At 47.4% G+C, this 12,336-nt stretch overlaps 1 protein-coding gene across 3 annotated transcripts in view; it reads left to right on the plus strand.

The window, feature by feature from the left end:
* Positions 1-12,336, plus strand: part of LOC117430380 (2-(3-amino-3-carboxypropyl)histidine synthase subunit 1-like) — a 51,933-nt gene that overhangs the window by 24,159 nt on the left and 15,438 nt on the right. For all 3 annotated transcript variants that reach the window (XM_058997937.1, XM_058997936.1, XM_058997935.1), the window contains exons 5-8: positions 4,832-4,986; positions 6,174-6,295; positions 10,084-10,152; positions 11,047-11,203. In XM_058997937.1, coding sequence (XP_058853920.1) covers positions 4,832-4,986; positions 6,174-6,295; positions 10,084-10,152; positions 11,047-11,203 — 503 coding nt within the window. The remainder of the gene's footprint in view (positions 1-4,831; positions 4,987-6,173; positions 6,296-10,083; positions 10,153-11,046; positions 11,204-12,336) is intronic.

Below are 12,336 nucleotides of genomic sequence, written 5' to 3' on the forward strand. Positions count from 1 at the left end.
GCTTTGTTACGCTCCGCAGCACATGCAATATTTAACCAGTTTCTCTGAGATTAAAGGACCCTATGGGAGCGCCACTAAACAGATGTGATGTGCCAAATTCTGCAGCACAAAATAATTGCTTTTCAATAATTCCTTTTTTTTTAATATTGATTTCAATCATGGGGGAGCTCGGATTCACGTAGAGCTTTAGCAGAGCTGGTTTTTCCCGGAGGTCGGGGCTGTGACCTGCGCTAATGCTTCACCCTTCGAATCCTGGCTGTGGTCCCACTCGTACTCGTTCTTTAAAAAGATGTTTTATTTCTTTATTTGATCTGCACATCGTTGATTAATACTAATGTTAGTTTTCAATTACATGTACGGCAGCTGGTTTGGTCTCAGATACTCAGTCCTGAGATCGGGGTGAAATTATAAGAATCTGTGCTGCTTCACCCACAATCGTATCTAGTGCAAGCCCTACACTTTTTTTTTCACACTGATAGCTCTAATTTTGAATTTACAGGTGTGATGGAAGTTGTATGTTACTATATTTAGTTATCTGAAATCTATTCACCGCTAGAGAGAACCCTGGGGTACAGTAAGACTGCAGCTTCTCTCTCTCTCTCTCTCTCTCTCTCTCTCTCTGTCTCTCTGTCTCTCTCTCTTAGTCTCTCTCTCTCTCTCTCTCTCTCTGTCTCTCTCTGTGTCTCTGTCTCTCTCTGTGTCTCTCTCTGTGTGTCTCTCTCTCTCTCTCTCTGTCTCTCTCTCTCTCTCTCTCTCTGTGTCTCTCTCTCTCTCTCTCTCTCTATCTCTCTCTCTCTGTCTCTCTCTGTGTCTCTCTCTGTGTCTCTCTCTCTCTCTCTCTCTTCTCTCTCTTTCTCTCTCTCTCTCTCTCTCTCTCTCAGGGTCTAGGGAAGCTCTCTCATGTGGTGGGTGTTTTGTTTTATTTCTCCAGTCAGAGGTGGGGCTGGAGGAGCTGGTTCAGCCGTGTTTGTTTTGCAGAGCGGTGTGTTTCACTTTGACTGTTTGCCTTTGCCTGTGTGCAGAGGGAATTGTCAGAGCAGCGGAGAAAGGATTGATGGGGTCACTGTGTTAGCTGCCTGATCTCTGAATTCAGCCTGATCGCGCGCACAGGGAGGGGGGAGGAGGGGAATGTGAACAGTGCTTAAAATAGTAGTTTGTATTGAATTAAAGTGATTCAGGAGAGACGGTGTATTTAATAAGGGAGTCAACAAACTCGCACAGGGTCAAAACACCAGCGGGAGCCATCGACCTGACCATTACAATCTCAGGGCCGTATTTACAAAGCGTTTACTCCAGTCTTTCCCTCCTGTTCGACAGTGGAACAGAGTGAGTAGCATGGAGTCCACTTTATCTGTCTCTGTGTTTATAGGAGGGTGTGACCTCTTGTAACCAGACTGAGACCACAAGAGCTGTCCGGTTCTGTGCAGAGTCAAGCTGCTCTCAAACTGTCTGTAAACATGAAACATTCATTCACCCAACACGGCACTGAGCTGAGACAAAGTGGAGGAGGAGGAGGAGGAGGAGGAAGAGGGAGGGAGCGCAGCATTTTTCTCCAGCCCTCTAGGTACTGTGACTCTATCTTCCCCTCTACCTCTTTGTCCATCTCTCCCTCTCCCTTGTCTTCCTGTTGCCAGGGTAACTGCAGGGCTGGTCCTGACGTGACTGCGAGGCTCTTTGATGTGTGTTGGTGAGGATGTGGCTGAGAGAGAGAGAGAGAGTCTGCTTTTCTGTTGTTGTCTTTTTAAAACTGTGGCTCTCTGTATGGATGTGTTTGTGTGTGTGTGTGTTTTTTTTTTTTTTAATAAATATCAGTCAGAAGAGAATGGTGAGTTTTCTAAATTATTAATGGTATTACAGGTTCTGTGAATGAAAAATTGAAAATATTGATTTGACATTTACACCTGAACGATGGTACGTGTGGAAAGCATAGACACACACTGCGCTGAGACACGCTTCTGTCCATCCCTCTGCATCATTACATGCCATATGTAGTTCTTCATAGCCCTTTCTGTCACCAGGACTCTGAAGCGCTCTGGTGCTGGTTCTTACTGGCTTAGTGTCCGTGCTGTTGGGTTTTAATGGGTGCACCCTCAACTCAATAGTCTGATTGGATGAGTGATGGGGTTTCAAGCAAGGCAGCTGTAATCTGAGACCAGGATTAATATTCTGCAGGTTATTTCTGGTGTTCTAGCACGACAGGTTGGTCTGCAAATGAAATATTGATTTGGCATTTAGTGTGTGCCAGAGCCCTGGAGACTGCCACTGGGGTCCTGAACTCTCGTCATGTTCAAGTGTGGTGATGCAAGGGGGTCTGTACAGGCACGTGAGAGGGCAGCCCTGCTGGAGGGGGGCCTGATTCTCCACTCTCTCCTTCCTTTTGAAGTCCAGAACTCTAACCACTCAGATTTCTTTCTTTCTTTCTTTCCCTATCTGCCCAGACAGGCTGCCAAAGCGTGACTCAGTTTTGTGTCGTCCTCCCAATTAACACAGCTAATTAGTTTATTACAGCGTGTGTGTGTGTGCTGGAGGTGCCAGTACAGACCTACACTGGTGTGTCGCACCCTACGCTGCAGAGTCAAGAAGCTCCAGCCTTTAACTATCTCCTGTGTTTTTGACAGGACAAGACTCCTCTGTTAATTCCAAGAAAACAATTTCGCTAAAGCAAGCTGTTTGATTTAGTTGAGTTGATTCAAGACTGTAGGAAAACGCTTTGGAATCTGAAGCCTTTTCTGTTTTTTTATTATTTGTATTAAATGTTTTCAAAAAGATCATGGTTTGATTACAAAAAGCACCTACCAATAATAACAAAAGCAACATCGTTTAATTCATATTTCCCGAAATATGATTGAAATAATTGACACAGAATTAAGCTTAGGCGTTTGATGCCATGGTGACTATACTCCTTTATCTCTATTTAAATCTATTAATGTGCTTGTGATGTAATTTACTGCATAATTAATAATGTAACAGTCTGCTGTTCCTTTCTATTTAAACCTTCAGGCGTTGTGGTACTGAGTCTGTGAATCCATTTATTTTCCTTTATTCTATCCAAATGTATTTCTTCTAAAACTTCAGATTGTGGGTCATTCATGTCATGTTAGATATACAGTCACATATCCTCCTAACCGTTTGTCCGCCATGGTCCAGCTCTTCAGCAACGTCAGTTTATTATTGAACAGAGAAGATGAGTTCAGAGACTGAAGGTTTTGTTCTGTGTTGTGTGCGCTCCGTGTGCTGCCATTGCTGGTAGTGTCACGTGAGCTCTTCAGTGTGTTGATGTGTAAATAAATCCTGTTCGCCTGCAGGGGGCGTATCAGCTTCAACCTCCGTCTGGATCTCCTGCCTGTCACTCAGCAGCGAATGCACGCACCCACACGTATGTTTGAAAGTAGAAAGAGACAGAGAGCACACGGGCTGAAAGGGAACGAAACGAAAACCGTTATTAATCGATAAACAAAATCTTGAATGTCGTTTTCGCTCCAGAACGTTTTAGTTTCGTTTTTTGTTTCCGTTCCGTTAAAAAATGTATTTTTTCGTTTATCGTTCCGGTTCCGTTTCGAATCTGTTTGTTTATAGCTGTAGATGAAATCTCACTGTTATAAAAATGAGCCTCTGCCCTCAGCCCTCCCTCCCCCCCTCTGTCCGTACCCAGGTGACTGTCTGCTTGCTTAGAGAGATCTCAGCCCTCCCTCCCCCCTCTGCCTGTACCCAGGTGACTGTCTGCTTGCTTAGAGAGATCTCAGCCCTCCCTCCCCCCCTCTGCCTGTACCCAGGTGACTGTCTGCTTGCTTAGAGAGATCTCAGCCCTCCCTCCCCTCCTCTGCCTGTACCCAGGTGACTGTCTGCTTGCTTAGAGAGATCTCAGCCCCCCCCTTCCCCCCTCTGTCCGTACCCAGGTGACTGTCTGCTTGCTTAGAGAGATCTCAGCCCTCCCTCCCCCCTCTGCCTGTACCCAGGTGACTGTCTGCTTGCTTAGAGAGATCTCAGCCCTCCCTTCCCCCTCTGCCTGTACCCAGGTGACTGTCTGCTTGCTTAGAGAGATCTCAGCCCTCCCTCCCCCCTCTGTCCGTACCCAGGTGACTGTCTGCTTGCTGAGAGAGATCTCAGCCCCCCCTTCCCCCTCTGCCTGTACCCAGGTGACTGTCTGCTTGCTGAGAGAGATCTCAGCTCTCCCTTCCCCCTCTGCCTGTACCCAGGTGACCGTGCTTGCTGAGAGAGATCTCAGCCCTCCCTCCCCTCCTCTGCCTGTATCCAGGTGACTGTCTGCTTGCTGAGAGAGATCTCAGCCCTCCCTTCCCCCCTCTGCCTGTACCCAGGTGACTGTCTGCTTGCTTAGAGAGATCTCAGCCCTCCCTCCCCTCCTCTGCCTGTACCCAGGTGACTGTCTGCTTGCTTAGAGAGATCTCAGCCCTCCCTCCCCTCCTCTGTCCGTACCCAGGTGACTGTCTGCTTGCTTAGAGAGATCTCAGCCCTCCCTCCCCTCCTCTGCCTGTACCCAGGTGACCGTGTTTGCTGAGAGAGATCGATTTGGTGCGCTGTGTGCTCTCCAGACCCACAGCATGTTCTTTAATTATTCAGTTAATTGCAGAGACAAAGTGCTCCCCAGCATTAGTGTTAATTGGATTGCTGTTTATTGATTCTCTTTAGTGTGTTTTGGTTCCTTTTTGGAAAGGATCAGTCATCGCGTGTTTTCAGTTTCCTGCGTGCTGCCGATCCATAGGGACACGGGCTCGCGATGGGAATAATCATGCAAAGCCTGTTTGAGGAACTGTTTGATAATTCTCTTAAACAATACTGTTGTGACTCTCTCTCGCTCTCTCTCTCCCCTCAGTCCCGATCGACTCCACTGCTGGTATTAAGATGCTCTACGTTTTCGTGGATATCCAGATAGACGCCTCTCACTTCATCGAGACTCTGAAATTCAACTTCGATCCCGGGGCCTCCATCGCTCTCGTCAGCACCATCCAGTTCGTGGCTGCTCTGCAGGTAACCCCTCACCTCTCACACCTGACCTCTCGCAAGTGCAATGTAACTGTAATTGTAATTATACTGTAATTGATAGAGTTCAATTACACACCTTTCCAGGCGAACATTATTCTCGACTTGTCAACCACTTTTGGTCGCCCCATTTGTTTGAAAAAAAAAAAAATAGTGTTCTATAGTATTTTGTGTGTTTTGAGCCTGTGATTATTTCTGGGCTGTTTAGAGTAAATAAAGATGTTACTGCGGGTTGTTGTTTGTTGCTTTTTAGTATAATTGTGGTTCCTAATTGTAATTACTGCAGCATGATTTTAACTGTAATTGAACAAAATAGCATTGGAATTGGAACTGGAATCTCATCAAACCGTGCTGCTGTATTTGGAATTGGAATTGGAATCTCATCAAACCGTGCTGCTGTATTTGGAATTGGAACTGGAATCTCATCAAACCGTGCTGCTGTATTTGGAATTGGAATTGGAATCTCATCAAACCGTGCTGCTGTATTTGGAATTGGAACTGGAATCTCATCAAACCGTGCTGCTGTATTTGGAATTGGAATTGGAATCTCATCAAACCGTGCTGCTGTATTTGGAATTGGAATTGGAATCTCATCAAACCGTGCTGCTGTATTTGGAATTGGAATTGGAATCTCATCAAACCGTGCTGCTGTATTTGGAATTGGAACTGGAACTGACCCCAGGGGTGGTGTGAGAGCGCGGAGTGAAAATTGATACTGCCTCGCTAAACGCAGTCCTTCCTTTATGGGAGGGTGAGAGGGGCTTTTGTTCTTGAATTCCGGAATGTTAAAAGCACATTTTTAAAAAGCACGTTAGTCTGATAATCGGGTCAGCGTTGTGTTTCAAACAAAGCTGTGAGCTGCAGGCTGTGTAATAATGAAGAGGGGCCGAGCGCTCTGCTGTTTGATTAGCGACAGGGGCCAGGCTTCAAAAAGCTTTTTAAACGCGCCTCCCAGCACCTTCACAACGACAGTCATTAGTACAAATAACAGTCCGAGCATTTTGAAAACCCTTTTTTTTTTTTTTTGATAGCTCATGAATACGGATGATTTGTCTCTCACCCACATCTCACACTCCCTCTCGTCCTCCCCCCAGTGCTCTCTGTCTCTCACACACACTCGCTCACTTCTGCCTCCCCCATCACTCTCTGTCTCGCTCTCTCTCTCTCCCTCGCAGTCGGCCTGTGCAGAGTTGCGCCCCCATTTCGATGTCCTGGTCCCGCAGTGCCGCCCCCTGTCCCCTGGGGAGATCCTGGGCTGCACCTCCCCCAAACTGGAACGCCCCGTCAGCGCCATTGTGTGAGTACCACTGCCCGGGGATCTTGGGGTTACTAACAGTAACTACTATATGATTGTGTTGTAGTGCTGCTGAAACCAGAGCCAGGATCAATTGAAATTGTGCAATTTGGAATTCATTTAGAATTACAGGGTCAATGGAATTGTAGCTGAATCTGGGCACACCTGTGGAACTGGAACTGGAACTGGAACTGGAACTGGAAATGGAACTGGAAATGGAATTGAACCACATACTTGATCGATTGCAGTTAAATTACTATGATTTGCCAGTCGATATTTAATCCTTGTATTTTCAACCACTTTTGGTGACCCCCTTTTGTTTGGGGGGAAATAAAATACTGTATGTTATATTTCTGTATTTGTAGCTGTGATTGTTTTTGCTGGGTGATTCAGAATAAACATGTTAACGTGTACAATCGTGTTTGAGATGAACAGCACAGCCAGGCTCAGTCCAGCACTGTACCCTGGGTTCAGCGCTGTGCCTTTTGCAATGAAGCTGAGAGTGGCTCTTATTAGCATGTGCACCAGGCAGTGCGTTCTACCTGCAGCTCCCTGCATACTGAACCACAGTGTGGGGAGGATGCGCTGGCTCCTTGCATACTGAACCACAGTGTGGGGAGGACGCGCTGGCTCCCTGCATACTGAACCACGGTGTGGGGAGGATGCGCTGGCTCCCTGCATACTGAACCACGGTGTGGGGAGGATGCGCTGGCTCTCTGCATACTGAACCACGGTGTGGGGAGGATGTGCTGGCTCCCTGCATACTGAACCATGGTGTGGGGAGGATGCGCTGGCTCCCTGCATACTGAACCATGGTGTGGGGAGGATGCGCTGGCTCTCTGCATACTGAACCACAGTGTGGGGAGGATGCGCTGGCTCCCTGCATACTGAACCACAGTGTGGGGAGGATGCGCTGGCTCCCTGCATACTGAACCACAGTGTGGGGAGGATGCGCTGGCTCCCTGCATACTGAACCACAGTGTGGGGAGGATGCGCTGGCTCCCTGCATACTGAACCACAGTGTGGGGAGGATGCGCTGGCTCCCTGCATACTGAACCACAGTGTGGGGAGGATGCGCTGGCTCCCTGCATACTGAACCACAGTGTGGGGAGGATGCGCTGGCTCCCTGCATACTGAACCATGGTGTGGGGAGGATGCGCTGGCTCCCTGCCTCTCTTCTGAAGCTGAGGGAGGTTTGTTTGCAATGACTCCCCTTTCAATATGATTGGAGGCAGGCAAGACGCGCATACAAACACATAGTAAATCGTGCAATTACAGATCTGGATTTAATTGGTACTTAATTACTCTTAATCGCTGTTGACACAGAATGGCTAAGAACTCCTTTAGTAATGAAGTAATGAGCTTTGAAGCATTCCGTATTTGTGGGCGTGTGTGTGTGTGTGTGTTTGTCTCAACAGTGTGTACAGTAGTTGTCTCTCCAAGAAAGCTTTTATGTTCTCATCTGAAAAATTTTTTTCAGCATATGAAAATGATTCATTTTCCAGTTTTTTGGCAATGGGCAGGGCAATGAAGACCCAATATACTTGCAAAGCTCTAGATCAGCCACATGGCAATACTGGTAATAGTAACGTATCAAATCTTTGACAAGCGTTTTCGTCTAGAAGAAGTTTTTCTTTCAGCATTACTGCATGTGGTTCTGCCCCATGCAGTCCGTACCACTGCCTGCTGGTCACAGCGAGCAGGGTAGGTAGTCTGTCTCCCAGTGGGATCACGCTGCTTTCACCCCGGGGGGTAGTTGTGTAACACGGGGTCATTTGGGCTAATCCGTCTGCCTTTGATAGCAGAGCTGCCCAGGAGAGGATTGATCCGTCAGGGTGGCTACTTAGCAGGAACTCTCGCAGCGTGGCATTGCCTGAGCCCGCTCGGTGGAATTGGCTTAATGAAGACTCTCTCGCTGGCGTGTTCCTGTGGAAACATCCTTGAAGATGTTTACAGGATTGCGCGCAAGCATATTTGCACCAATTTTCACAACGACTTGCACCCCTGATAAAGCATATTAATAAACTATGGTAAATGCACAGTATAACCATGGGAAACGGCAAAACTACTGTAGTGAACTTTTATAAGAAATCTGAGTAGCGTTATTGTGCATCATGTGGCAGCTGAAGACTAATCCATGCAGCTGGATCTTCTGGAGAGAGACTGCCCAGGTTAATTATATACTGTACAGGGGACCAGACCTGTTGTCCCTGTCAGATACCGTGTTTGTGAATTTCAAGAGCAGATGAAATCTGTAAGCCTGAGCCGCAAAAAGCGCCAGATTGGCATTCTGATCAAACGCACGGCGGAGATCAAAAAAGAGGACATCGACTTTCTTCACAGCACCGAGAGCTTAAGAGGCGACTGACCGGATTCAAGTGCTGCATCCACCAGAGAAGCCCCTGTCTGGTTTGTGGTGTGGACCAATGAGCACCCCGCCTGCAGCCTTTGAGGAATTCACTTTTTAATGACTCCCAGGCCCTCTTGTTTACACTGCTCTTAAACTGAAGAATAATGAAGCAGATGAAGGGTTTTGTGGGAGGAACGTGTCTCTTGCCTGAGCAAATGATAAGATGAAAGCAGACTGCAGCCCTGCACCCAGGGATCTGCAGAGTTAGACAGTGCAGAGTTGTGTAATAAAGGAAATACAGAATCAGTCCTGGGTTTTACTATGGAGAAAGATATGTGTAACATATCAAAACATTGGGCAACTGGCTGTTTGAGATATATAAAATTGCTGATTCCAGCCCATTGTGATGTCATACAGCACTATGACATCACAATTGCAATCGTGTCTGACAGCACTGGGTCTGATTTCCAGGTTCACGCAGCTTTCAGAACTTAGAATTAGAAGCTTGAATCAAGCGTGTTCTACATAACTGTGCCCTTGCAAAAGCATTAGCCATCAAACCAGTACATTGAGCAAGTGTGCTGGTGTGCAGTCCTAATCCACGACGGATCAGACACAGGAGGCCTGTATAACCAACTCTCGAGACTGGTTAGTTACCAGCCATTCCCTCGCTTGTGATGGAAACCCTGTCCTGTCACTGACACCCAGTGTTCCTACCAATAAACTGCTCGTTTGCTCAGCCAGCTCCTCTGGGTCTTGTGTCGGTTGCGCTGTTGAGCCATGTTCAAACAAAGGTTTAGCATGAGCGCAAGTTCCAGGGAAAAAGCTGTTTAAATGCGTGGCTGTCACTGCTACAATTAATGAAAGGGGGAAGTCTATGATTAATATGCATGATCATGAGATTATATATATATATATATATATATATATATGTATGTATAATATGTATGTATGTATGTATGCAAGCATTGCTGCATTCATTCCCTGTTTTACAGTATATGCGTATCTATGTGTGTGTGTACTGTACAGTGTAGTGTATATGTGTGTGAGTGATATGCATCGGACTAGTCAGCCCCGCATCAATAACCCAGCCTCTTAATAGTCTGGCAATTGCACAGATCCTTTTGCCTGCGATTTATGATGTCAATCTAACAAAGACAATACGGACGTTCAGTGATCTATACATTTTAATTAAGAGTGTACGAGGCTGCCTGCCTGACAGCTGCAAGCTTCAGTCCATCGCTCTGTGATCGTTCGGTTGTCATTTGTGGGTGGGGGGCAGTGGGAGTCCTGCACAGTGATTGATTTTCCTGATCAACGCAAATCCTGTCAAATAACAAGTGTGTGATGTGTTTGTGTGGGTTTTCTGTGTGCTGTGTATTGCGTTGGCAGCAGTGAAATGCAGCCCTGGTTTTTCACACCCTGCTGTGTGTTTCCTCAGGTATCTCGGAGACGGACGCTTTCATCTGGAGTCGATAATGATCGCTAACCCTGACACTCCTGCTTACAGGTGAGAATAAACTTCCCCTCGGCCACACTGATTCGAACGCTCTGAGCTCTGAGCACTAGAGCCACACTGCCTCCCTCTCTCCCTCCCAGTCCCTCAGCTCTGAGCACTAGAGCCACACTGCCTCCCTCTCTCCCTCCCAGTCCCTCAGCTCTGAGCACTAGAGCCACACTGCCTCCCTCTCTCCCTCCCAGTCCCTCAGTTCTGAGCACTAGGAGCCACACTGCCTCCCTCTCTCCCTCCCAGTCCCTCAGCTCTGAGCACTAGAGCCACACTGCCTCCCTCTCTCCCTCCCAGTCCCTCAGCTCTGAGCACTAGAGCCACACTGCCTCCCTCTCTCCCTCCCAGTTCCTCAGCTCTGAGCACTAGAGCCACACTGCCTCCCTCTCTCCCTCCCAGTCCCTCAGCTCTGACCACAAGAGCCACTGCTTCCCTCCCAGTCTCTCAGTTCTCATCGCTAGGAAACCCTGCCTCTCTCCCTCTCTCCCTCTCTCCCACTCCCTCAGTTGCTGGCAGCGGTACAGTACAGTACAGTGCAATGCCCTGCATGTTCCAGTACTGTCAGTGGTAAGCCTGTAGATTACTTAGCAAGGCTATTAGTCCCTGCAGTGATTTGCAGATGAAAGCACCCCTGCTGCGTGACAGTCTGTCTCAGCCTGGCCGCTGCAGTCTGAGAGCAGGTGTCTCCGAGTCTCTCGCTGCACACACACGCCACCTGCTGCAGACCTGAGGGAATTACCGTGCCAAGAAATCTGTCTGAAAGTTTCTGTGTTGCAGTATTGCTGCCCTTGTCCCTTCACAGGTGCGTGTGTTGCCCCTTGACAGCAGTGTTCCTCTCTCTCTCTCGCTCTCTCTCGCTCTCTCTCTCTCTCTCTCTCTTTCTCTCTCTCTCGTCAGGTATGATCCTTACAGCAAGGTGTTCTCGCGGGAGCACTACGACCACGATGCAATGCGGGGCACCAGGAAGCAAGCCATCGAGACGGCCCGGAGCGCACAGAGCTGGGGGCTGATACTGGGGACGCTGGGCAGGCAGGGGAGCCCCAAGATACTGGAGGTGAGACACAGAGGGGGGACCCCTCCACTCATACACTCATATAGCCCAGTGTATCTGGAGAAGAGCTCATCTGATTTTGAGCTTGGCAGGGCTGTTCCTTTGTTCCCGGGGGTGTCGTAATCAAGATGTCTTCAGAATGGACCGCGGCGCGGTCATCTGTCTCACAGTCGCTGCTTGCACGGTGACCTGGAGTGCTTTTATTTTTATCTGTGACGGGGGAGAGGTAAGCTCCTGACAGGCTTTGTGTTTTCAATCTGTAACTCTCCCCCTCGGTCTGACAGGCGCACTGACACCAGAGAGCAAGCGGCTCAGAGCTTAATGAGCTGCACCTCGGCTGGTGACCTACATACAGCACGGCTTGGAACATGTGTGGCTCGTGTGCCGTTTTCAGTACTGTTTTGTTCAGCTTGTCAAGATGGAGGCTTTCTGCTTCTGTTAATATTCTTCCTGCCTGTAGAGAAAATAGATATTCAGTCATAAGAAACCTGTCATGCTAAACTAGCAACCTTGTTTCTGGTATATTTTGCAACAAAATAATATATGTAGGAGAGACTATATAAAAGAATTCAGAATCGCCTATCGAACAGAAGAAATAAAAAAGCAAATGAACCAATAGTTCTATACAAAAAAATGACCTCCAGTGAAATTAGATACAAATAGATCATGTACAATATAGAAAAGTAAATGGATAAATTGACGATGCCTGAAGGTCTAAATAGAAAGTAATTGTAGACTGTTACGTTATTAACTATGTAGTAAATGACATTACAAGCACATTAATAGATTTCAATAGAAATAAGTGAGTGTAGTTAGCAAGCCCTGTTAGTTTTCAAACACACTTTCCCTTCACAAAGCCATGTTGAGCATACCGAAACATTGGGAAGTTGTCTCTCTTGAGCAGAAACTTCATTTCTTGAATATCATGTATCATATTGATAGGCAGGTATGAATGTAGTATATTGAAAGCAGCGAGAGAGAGAGAGACCTGCATTAATCTGTCACCGCTGGCACTGAAGATTTGTGTCTGCTCTAGACAGGTAACGGCTTATTCAAGGTGCTTCTGCCTTTCGCTTCTATTAAAAATATATATATATATATATACAGTATATAAAAGCAAGCCTGCTGGGGTTAGC

Source organism: Acipenser ruthenus, chromosome 24 (assembly GCF_902713425.1).
Source record: "Acipenser ruthenus chromosome 24, fAciRut3.2 maternal haplotype, whole genome shotgun sequence".
Taxonomy (NCBI): domain Eukaryota; kingdom Metazoa; phylum Chordata; class Actinopteri; order Acipenseriformes; family Acipenseridae; genus Acipenser; species Acipenser ruthenus.